The sequence below is a fragment of the Mandrillus leucophaeus genome, unplaced genomic scaffold (assembly GCF_000951045.1).
Source record: "Mandrillus leucophaeus isolate KB7577 unplaced genomic scaffold, Mleu.le_1.0 Scaffold55, whole genome shotgun sequence".
Lineage (NCBI taxonomy): Eukaryota > Metazoa > Chordata > Mammalia > Primates > Cercopithecidae > Mandrillus > Mandrillus leucophaeus.
The window spans coordinates 1,177,914-1,188,521 of NW_012105919.1; the positions used below are offsets into that span (position 1 = coordinate 1,177,914).

Consider the following 10,608-nt stretch of genomic DNA (forward strand, 5'->3'; position numbering starts at 1 on the left):
GCCGGGCATGGTGGCGGGCACCTGTAGTCCCAGCAACTCTGGAGGCTGAGGCAGGAGAATGGCGTGAACCTGGGAGGCGGAGCTTGCAGTGAGCTGAGATCCGGCCACTGCACTCCAGCCTGGGTGACAGAGCAAGACTCTGTCTCAGAAAAAAAAAAATAGCTGGGTGTAGTGGTGTGCGCCTGTATTCTCAGCTACTTGGGAGGTTAGGCAGGAGAATTGCTTGAACTTGAGAGGCAGAGGTAGCAGTGAGCCAAGATCGTGCCACTGCATTCGAGCCTGGGCGACAGAGTAAGACTCCATCTCAAAACAAACAAACAAAAAAAAAACTTTATAAACTAAATGACAGCAAAAAACAGTTACAAAGCCACTTTTATTCAGTATCTATTTAGTTAGAATAAGTATTTAATGTTTACTAGGTGATCTAAATCGGTGATTTCAAACAGTAAGGGAGGGGCATGATGTATATGTATAGTAATTTTACATTTGGAAAAGAAAAAGGAAAAAAAAAAAAAAAAGACCTTACCAGTTGAGAAACCCTGTTCTAAAGATAAAGCTTATGTAAGTAAGAATCAAGAAAGGGAGATATTTGAGAAGGGAAAGGGAAATACATCACCTCATCGAAGTCTCCTCTCACAATATGAACATCACCAGCCAGAGTCTTCAGATAGTCATAACTCTCTTTGGTGCAAAGGTTTCCTGTGCAGAGAATGTGCTGAATTTTTCCTGGCACCAGGAGTTTTTTGAATTTAGCTGGCAAACTGTTGCACCGGTGTGGGATGTGCAGATCTCCTAATACCAACACCAACTTTAAAGTGTCAAGGGGAGATAAAGCATAATGTTAAACATAATGTCAAAACAAAATAGTCTCCTCCTGTAAGCCCCTTTTAAGTCTCATAAGAGATCCCGAATCCCAGAAATTATTCATAGAGTTCCTATCATGACTATTTATTTAATATCAGAAGCTGAATCTGTAGGTATTTTTCTTCAGGTCATCAGCTTTGGGATAGGTTTCATCATTGATTGTATAATGACAATTTAAACAGACATACTTATGGTAATGTACTTTTTCTAAATCAATCTTATTTTGGTTGTAAACAGTTGTGTATATAAAATGTAGGCAATCATTCTATTTACCAAGAGTGAAATCGAGCATTCTAAAGTGATTCGATTTAGAGACCTATAAATACACTGAATTTTAAAAATTACAAAATATAAAGTATACTACTGGGCCCTACAGAATTTGGCATTTTTAAAGACTGATATGGTAATTCATATTTTTGCAGTTGTAACATGAAATATTAATCCCAGAAACATTAAAATAAATTGTTAATAGAGAAAAATTAATTCTGTAATTTATCTGTACTAGACTGACAACTATTTGCAAGCATAGTAGCCAAAATTTGGCATTTTTGTTACTTCAAACTATTAGGCATACGTTACAGAGACACACAAACAGCCTGTGTTTCAGTTTCATCGAGTAAACGTGTGCTTTTGAATTATAATCTTTAATATCTTCACTTTCCTTCATTATTAGAAGTCCTCACTGTCATACTTTTTTGGTCTGGATTAAATTGCATATATACCCTCGGTATAGTTCCCCAACTTAAAAAAAAATTTTTTTTTCCACAATCTTTCATGTATATTAGAGCATTAAAACAAAAAAGAGATCAGCTAAACAAGTGATAAATTTAGCATAAGGTGGTTTAGAGCTGCAACACAGATGACAAAAGGAAATTTTGCTTTTAAATATACAAGAATATAAACCCCAATCCTGTAAAATTTTAATTTAAAAATTTCAAGATTTCAGAAACATTAATTTAGTCATTTAACGGAATACTGTTAGAAAGATCATTTAAAAATAGTATCTGTCTGGCTCAGTGCGGTGGCTTACGCCTGTAATCCCAGCACTTTGGGAGGCCGAGGCGGGCAGAATACTTGAGGTCAGGAGGTCGAGACCAGTCTGGCCAACATGGTAAAACCCCGTCTTTACTAAAAAGAAAAATACAAAAGTTAGCCAGGCGTGGTGGCAGGCACCTGTAATCCCAGCTAATTGGGAGGTTGAGGCAGAAGAATTGGTTGAACTCAGAAGGCGGAGGTTGCGGTGAGCTGAGACGGCGCCACTGGCACTCTAGCCTGGGCAACAGCGTGAGACTCTGTCTCAAAACAAACATACAAACAAAAAAAATAGTATCTGTCCTCCAAAGGACAACAGAATCAATTTCTTTTTTTTTTTTTTTTTTTTTTGAGACAGAATTTTGTTCTTGTTGCCCAGGCTAGAGTGCAATGGTGTGATCTCAGCTCACTGCCACTCTGCTTCCCAGGTTCACGCAATTCTCCTGCTTCAGCCTCCCGTGTAGCTAGGATTATAAGCACTCGCCACCACGCCCAGCTAATTTTTGTATTTTTAGTAGAAACAGGGTTTCACCACCTGACCTCAGGTGATCCACCCGCCCTAGCCTCCCAAAGTGCTAGGATTATAGGCGTGAGCCATTGCACCCGGCCCAACAGAATCAATTTCTTCACAATGATCAGTATAAGCACCTTCATTCTATACAAAATGTTTTCCTTTACAGATATTCCATGCATAAATGTAGATGCCCTTTAACTGCTTTTAAAGGCATGATTATTCTTTAATATTAAAACATTAAATAGCTAATAGGATAAAACAGTTTTGCCACTGCAGACTTTGTAAATGAAAATTAATCAAAAAAAACCCAAAATGTGTGAAATTAAAATGATTACCAAAAGAAGCTTGATTCATCTTGCAACAAAAATTAAAATTTTGCAAAGAAAAGGAACTGTTATCAGGACACAGAGTTATCAGGACATAGTTTGTAATCTCAAAGTAACACAAGGTTATGAAATTAGCACACTTTAAATTGTTAAATAAGATTCTTCTTTATAAAGACTAGTTTCAGCAAGTATTTGTTCTATGACCTATATTAATTATTTCAATGCAGATCTCAGTAGACAAAACATCTGTAAAACTAAAAACCACTGAATTTTCCACCCTCACTGGTAAGCAACATAAAAGTACCTGGGTATAGAACAATCCTCATTTTAGAAGGGGATTCCTTCTGATGTGGATTGAAGTACATAGTTAGTATGGGAATCTCGCTTTGAGAAAAAGGTAAAAATAATAGATTTCTATATTTAAAAGAAGAAGAAGAAAAACAACCACAACAACCCCAAACTCATAAAAGGGTATATGTCTACAACAGGTTGAAATGTTTGGTACTAATAATGAATGAGCTGTTTAATCTGAATGTACCAGAAAGAACATTAGTAAGACATGCTACTTTATAATGATTGATGACCTAATTCTATAAAGTACTGTGGATTATCCCCAAGACTCAAGACTATTAGCAGTCTAAAGATATAACTGTATGAATGACCACACAATGATTTCAAATTAGTAGGGATCCTTACTAGGACAGAATCCTCTGGTTTCCTGCTGATGACAAAGTTATGGGGAAATAGTGTTACATAACACGTGTCATACTTTGAAACATGTTCCTGCCCAAATTCCACACGTTGACAAATCGGGATAGACATAGATTATAGAGTCCTTTAAGAAAGCAAAAGATCCTGGAAATGGCAGTCTTATAACCAACCCAATAAAAGCGTGGGAATTTGATTACTTCCTTTCAACAGACCTTAAAAGGGTGAGAAATCCAGTCAGTAAACAGCCACCCAACCACCATTGTTAGTAGGAGCTAAGTGAAGAAACTTACTCTGTGCCCAGCCTTAGTGGAATGAAGAAGTTGATTGCAGACAGGGGGGATGAAAAAAAAAAAAAGGGTGAAACATGACCAATGTTAAAAGAAAGCAACAAAAAAATCAAAAAAAGGAGAACAAAAAACCCATACCAAATGAGCAAACAATTGTTAATGATTTCTGAGTGTTATGAAAGAAAATGTTAAAAATCAGCTGTGCTCAAAACAATACCAAAAGAAACATTTGCTTTATTTTTGAACATGACAAACACACTTTTTAATAAATTTGTCTTGTCAATTTTTTCTATTTTTCTTAATCTTGTTCTGTACATTGACTTCCATCTCTGTTTTCCATTCTGTTTAGATTTTTATAAGGTTTTATAAAATAATGAATTTAGATTTCTACAAGACATTGTGGAAAATTTATCATCAGTAATAGCTTAAAGGCTAACATTTTCTGGATTCTTAGGGTCTAATTGTTCAAGTATACGGATTTTAATTATCTTACATTCAAAATTCTAGTAGCTGGAAAATTATGCTGCAGCTAGGTGATCTTTTGTAGCTGATGCAACACAGCACCATGAATACATTATCAAGTGATGAACAAATCAACTAAAGGTGAAGACAAAATAATAAAAACAAATACATTTATCCAGGTAAAACTGGACCTTTCCCACACCTGAATTTGCTGCCCACAGAGTCTGGACACTGTACTGAGTGTTGAACGTCTGCATCCTTTGCCAAATAAAATGCTTTTAATCATTAAAGAACTGGCTAATGCTAAATTTTTCCCAGTTCTATTTCATACGAAAAATGATGTTCCAGTACAACTACCCTAAATAAGAGGGCTCACCTTTCAAACAACTTAAGAAACATTAATATTTTGAAACCATGGCAAGTAATTATGTCTTCTCCCATGGATAGGTGTCTCGAAATTACTGTAAACTGGATTACTTTAAATTGGAGTCTGTTTAGAAGCAAAAATTATAAGCGAGATTAAAGATTTTAAAGACGCATGCACCATAAATCTTTGGCTGCCACGTCTGTAAGTCCCCTCTTGAAAAGGCTGCTTGTCATGCAATAGTAATAATCTTAAAAATGCATGGTTTCTTTGGTTTCCTTGTAAAAATAAAGAAGAATGTAATAAATGTCTATAAGAGGTAGACGTCCCTTTACAGCCAACCTCCATCAACACAAATATGAAGATAATCACAGCTCCATTTCAAACAACTGACTTTTTAAGAGTCAAAGGCACCTTTGAAAATATGATTACAGGCCGGGCACGGTGGCTCACGCCTGTAACCCAGCACTTTGGGAGGCCAAGGCGGGTGGATCACCTGAGGTCGGGAGTTCGAGACCAGCCTGACCAACATGGTGAAACCCCGTCTCTACTAAAAATACAAAAATTTAGCCGGGCATGGTGGTGGGCGCCTGTAATCCCAGCTACTCGGGAGACTGAGGCAGGAGCTGAGGCTTTAATCTGGGCAGCAGAGGTTGCAGTGAGCCGAGATCGCGGCACTGCACTCTAGCCTGGGCGACAGAGCGAGACTCCATCTCAAAAAAAAAAAGAAGAAAAATACGATTACAGCTATAAGCCCTCTCTAGTAGAGGCCCCCAATTTTTATGTAGGAAGGTCTGAGGGGCACCAACCTACTGGGAGTGAAGGGGTGATTGCTTGAAGGTGGCTGGAGACTAGGCAAGTCTCCAACACCGGCATTCTCCCCAGAAAAAAATGTATATATTCATAAAAATTTCCTAACAATTTCAAGGAGTTCACACATCATTAAGGAATCCTACCCTAAAGGGGCGTAGCAACCCGTGGAAAGAAGTAGCTCCAGCAATTGCAAGCGCCAAATCCCGCCCTCTGAGCGCACACCTGTTCATTTCAATGGCAGCTGGATGTTATTTCAGGGGCGAAAAGGGTCGTTTATTCCCTTTCCCTAGATGGGAAACTTAAACGGGTACGAAATTCTGCTCGCTACTTCCCGTTCTGCATTCGAGAGGCCAGCTTCCACCACTACACCCCAACCAGCGGGAGATGCTTTTTGCGGGAAAGGAGTAGGAAACGTCTGGAAACAGAGGAGGACCGTGCCCCTATCCCCGGAACACTCGAGGTATAGAATCAATGGCCTTCCCTGGCTCGGGAGTGCGGGTCTCGTGACAGGTCGGGCAGCTTAGATGGGCCTTTTTACTCCTTGGATGGCCTCTGGCCCCTTGGGGCCGGGATACGAGACCTAGGCCAGCCGCACCCAGAGGTGGCCGCTCCCTTCCTTCCCTAGCGCTCTTCCTGGGCCTTTCCCAGGCCAGCGCGTGGGCCCTGACGCCGAGGCCTCCGGGATTTCCCAATCCCTCCTCCTGGGACTCCCCACAGCTCCCAACAACGCAGCACCCCAGCCGAGAGCCAGGCCTCTGTCGCCACAGCTGCAGCCCTCACCATCCTGTCACCGGGCTCCGCTCAGTCACCACCACCGCCGCCGCCGCCCTCTTCCTCAGGCCCCTCGGCGACCCGCCTACTTAACCGCAACCAATGAGCACAGAGGGCGACAGAAACTGCCGTACGGAGGCCCGCACGGGCCCTTCTCCGCTGTAAAGCAGTTTGGGAACTTGTGGAGGCGGGGTGGTGGAGTGCAGAGACAAGATCGCGAAGCTTCGAAAAGCGCGGGCAACATCCGGGCACCTGGGCCGTCGAGCTGAGGCGCGCCTTCCGGGCCTGCTTTTTAGAGCGTATGGCAGCTATGCTGAAGTGCGTGATGAGTGGCAGTCAGGTGAAAGGTGGAGCGGCCTTTGTTGTCTTCCCATTTAGCAGAGGGAAAAGCAGACGTTAATAGGTCGTCCCTACCGTCGTCTAATTTTTCCTCTTTGCCTTTATGTGCAAGGACTGAGGAAGCACGCCCTGGCCACAGTCCCACCCACTTAAGGTCCTGTTAGCTTCTGAGGGGAGCATGAGGACCCATCTCGTGTTACTTAAAGGCAGATGTAATATGGGTGGTATCCGGGAAATGGGGTTGTACCATGGGGCCACAAACTCGGGAAGCTGAGGACTGCATGGGGAGGAGTTGAGATAAAAAAATAATGCTTGGACAGTAAAAGTATTTTTGGTGCCAAGAGAAAAGCATTAACCTGTTTGTTTTTTTTTCCCCAAGATTCTACCATTTTTTAAAATGTTTGACCTTGGAAAAGTCACTAAATCTCTTTGGGGCTCCGTCTCTAAAACCGAAACGGGGGTAATGAGCACCTTCGTCACAGAGTTTGTTTGGAGTCAGTGAAATGGAAATGCATGTAAAGAGCCCAGTAATAGCTGGAATGTACAAAAACTATTAGTATTGTAAACGGCGCTTTCAAAATGGAAATTAGGCGGGGCGCCTTGGCTCACGCCTGTAATCCCAGCACTTTGGGAGACCAAAGCAGGTGAATCACCTTAGGTCGGGAGTTCGAGACCATCCTGGCTAAGACGATGAAACCCCGTCTCTACTAAAAATACAAAAATTAGCCGGGTACGGGGTAGGCTCCTGTAATCCCAGCTACTTGGAAGGCTGAGGTGAGAGGATCGATTGAGCCTGGGAGGTCGAGGCCTGCTGTGAGTTGAGCTCGCGCCACTGCACTCCAGCCTGGGTGTCAAGAGTGAGACTCTCTCAAAAAAAAAAAAAAAAAATGAACATTAACAGTGTCATACGGGATCAGACTAGTGTGTTTTCCCGCCCTAAATGTGTTTTGTGGTGGGGAAGTCTGGCTACCCTCAAACATCAGAGATGTATGTTGAATACCCCTGATTTCTCACTCATGACTTGTTGTGACTTCGATATCAAGCTATTAAAACCTCTTCAGATTATCTTCTCCATGCACTGTTTTCACAGTTTTTGGGGGAGTCAAATACATTTATCTAAATCAACTTGTAAAATATATTAGCATGGAAACTGGTTTGCCACAGTAGCTCCATGTAACACTGTAAACATATAGAAGGATGAATTTCGGTCAGTTTTATCATTTCACATACTACAAATTTATTGAGCCCTTTCTATGTGTCTGGCATTTTGCCAAGGGTATACTGTATAAAAGTAATATAGCATTAGTCTATAAGATACTGTTCTTTTTGAATTTCTCCAGTCCTCTGAATGCTGAACTAGTCTTGTGATTTGTTTTCATTGTTAGAGGGAAAGAATATAAGCATCACCTTTCTTTTTCTCCATAGTATTTGGGAAAGCAGTTCAAGCTCTATCACGAATTAGTGACGAGCTCTGGCTAGACCCATCTAAAAAAGGTGTAAGTAAGAAAGTTAATAGATCATGTATTAAGGCAAGAGGAGGTGTTTAAAGATCCCAGTCCAGATTGAATGTTAACTGGGAAATCCAGAAGTTGTAATTATCCCTTTCACTGTTTATCTTTATTTTACATATCCGAATATACTTAGAGCATAGTAAAGTTGAAAATATGTGGATAAGCTTGATTAATTTAAACTGGAAGTCACAAGCTGGTAGTCAAGAGACTGGCTACGGTCTGCAGGAATGTTTGTTGGCCTGTACTGTTTTCGTTTTTGTTTTTTTTTTTAATTTGAAATAATTTCCAACATTTAAAAATTGAGGCCGGGCGCAGTGGCTCACGCCTGTAATCTCAGCACTTTGGGAGGCCGAGGTGGGTGGATTACCTGAGGTCAGGAGTTCGAGACTAGCCTAGCCCACATGGTGAAACTCCGTCTCTACTAAAAATATAAAAATTAGTCTGGCATGGTGGTGGGCACCTGTAATCCCAGATACTCGGGAGGCTGAGGTGGGAGAATTGCTTGAACCCAGCAGATGGAGGTTGCAGTGAGTGAACTGACATGGTGCCACTGCACTCCAGCCTGGGCAACAGAGTGAGACTCTGTCCCCCCTCTCAAAAAAATGAGAGAGTCCAATTTTTCCTGCTTCTCGTGAAAATTCAGAAGACCTGACAGTTTTGGGACTGCATTCATTCCCAAGTGGAAGTAGTTGGCTGAAACTGAATAATGGTTTCCTCCCTTAGACAAGGTGTGAGACCACCAATATGCTGTAACTCCCTTATGTATTGCCTTCTGCCATTTCACACATTAAGGTTAAGGCCCATGACTGGGTGTGGTAGTTCACAAATGTAATTCCAGCACTTTGGGAGGCCGAGATGGGAGGATCACTTGAGCCCAGGAGTTCGAGACCAGCCTGAGCAACAAAGCAAGACCTTACCTGTCTCTACAAAAAATTTTTAAAAATTAGTCCGGTGAGGTGTTGTGTGCCTGTAGTCCCAGCTACTTGGGAGGCTGAGAGGAGGGAGGATTGGTTGAGGTCAGGTGTTTGGAGGCTGCAGTGGTACCATTGCACTCCAGCCTGGCCAACAGGCAATTTTTTTTTTTTTTGAAAAAGTAAAAAAATTAAAAGAAAGTTAAGGCCACTGTAGGCATTTACTATTTTATGTTTTCAACATGCAAACTTTTAGATTTAACACGTATATGTATTCAATATAACAGATATACATATATGTATACACCTATATATACATATGTAGATATATATACATGTATGTACACCTATATATGTATATATAGGTGTATAATAAATGAACAGACTTGTCCTGAATGTCATTTAAACTATCAAGTATATAATATAGGTTATGTCCTGTATATATATAGGTGTACATGTATGTATATATATGCAAATTCAATACAGACTGTATAGGGCAGTCCATAATTAACATCCCATGTTCTTATTTGAACATGTTTAACTGTGATGTTAAACATAATGAAATTTTCTGAATCAAGCTATTATTTAAAGAAAGTTTATTTTCTCCTAAATTTTTTTAAAATAAAAAAATAGAGGTGAGGTCTTGCCCTGTTGTCCAGGCTGGTCTCAGACTCCTGGCTTCAAGCCATCCTCCTGCCTTGGCTTCCCAAAGTGCTCGGATTACAGGTTCATGGGAGCCACCGTGCCCAACCTCTCCTAAATAGTTTTTATCTTATTTTTCTAGCTTGCTCTACGATGTGTGAATTCTTCTCGGTCAGCATATGGATGTGTCCTGTTCTCTCCTGTGTTTTTTCAACATTATCAATGGTCAGCTTTAGTGAAAATGAGTGAAAATGAACTTGACACAACACTGAATTTAAAATGCAAATTAGGAATGAAGGTAAATATAAGTGGCCCTGATTTTCTCTTATTCTGTAGAAATATTCATTATATAGGACATAATCTGTGTTATACTTAATAGTTTAAATGGCATTCAGGACAAATCTGTTCATTATTACTATTATTTTTGAGACAGAGTCTCACTTTGTTACCTAGGCTGGAGTGCAGTCGTGCAATCTTGGCTCACTGCAACCTCCTCCTCCCAGTTTCAAGTGATTCTCGTGCCTCAGCCTCCCGAGTAGCTGGGATTATAGGCTTGCACCACCATGCCACGCTAATTTTTGTATTTTTAATAGAGATGAGGGTTTCGCCATGTTGGCCAGGCTGGTCTTGAACTCCTGACCTCAAGTGATCTGCCCACCTTGGCCTCCCAAAGTGCTGGGATTACAGGCGTGAGCCACCGCACCTGGCCAAGTCTGTTCATTTATGAATGCGTATACTTTTGTTTTTAAAATGAATCAACGGTGTTAAGTATGTGTTTAATATGTATATTTCTGTTACAGTCAATTTTGCCCATCTTTAGATGTCTGAATTCCCTTGAAAGAAATATAGAGAAGTGCAAAATATTCACCAGATCTGACAAATGCAAAGTAGTTATTCAATTCTTCTACAGACATGGTAGGTATAATTAAAAGTGGTTTAAAATACTGTGTTTTTTTCTCAATAGTTTTCATGTTTAGAACATTGATATTTCATGTCAAGACTTCTCATTACATTATTGCTTAGAGTGTGTGTAGTTAAGTGGTAGGGCAGTTTGAAGTATT

The 10,608-nt window shown here is 40.6% G+C and overlaps 2 protein-coding genes and 1 pseudogene across 12 annotated transcripts in view; 1 reads left to right on the plus strand and 2 right to left on the minus strand.

Moving 5' to 3' along the window:
• Window positions 1-6,312, minus strand: part of VPS29 (vacuolar protein sorting 29 homolog (S. cerevisiae)) — an 11,975-nt gene extending 5,663 nt beyond the window's left edge. For 2 of the 6 annotated variants that reach the window (XM_011997872.1, XM_011997871.1), the window contains exons 1-2: window positions 6,154-6,248; window positions 617-808 (exon numbers count right to left, since the gene is read on the minus strand). In XM_011997872.1, coding sequence (XP_011853262.1) covers window positions 617-808; window positions 6,154-6,156 — 195 coding nt within the window. In that variant the 5' untranslated portion in view covers window positions 6,157-6,248. Of the gene's footprint in view, window positions 1-616; window positions 809-3,040; window positions 3,142-3,659; window positions 3,750-5,516; window positions 5,660-6,153 lie in introns of those variants that run through there. The other 4 variants (XM_011997867.1, XM_011997870.1, XM_011997869.1 and 1 more) reach the window with 4 other exon arrangements.
• LOC105552254 lies at window positions 5,329-6,600 on the minus strand (annotated as a pseudogene). Its single transcript, XR_001007979.1, has one exon. The product of XR_001007979.1 is annotated as an uncharacterized LOC105552254 (transcript).
• The window catches only part of RAD9B (RAD9 homolog B (S. pombe)), a 41,800-nt gene continuing 37,505 nt past the window's right edge, over window positions 6,314-10,608 (plus strand). For 2 of the 5 annotated variants that reach the window (XM_011997863.1, XM_011997862.1), the window contains exons 1-4: window positions 6,353-6,491; window positions 7,909-7,979; window positions 9,690-9,845; window positions 10,348-10,462. In XM_011997863.1, the coding sequence (XP_011853253.1) occupies window positions 6,446-6,491; window positions 7,909-7,979; window positions 9,690-9,845; window positions 10,348-10,462 (388 nt within the window). In that variant the 5' untranslated portion in view covers window positions 6,353-6,445. Of the gene's footprint in view, window positions 6,548-7,908; window positions 7,980-9,689; window positions 9,846-10,347; window positions 10,463-10,608 lie in introns of all 5 variants that reach the window. The other 3 variants (XM_011997865.1, XM_011997864.1, XM_011997866.1) reach the window with 3 other exon arrangements.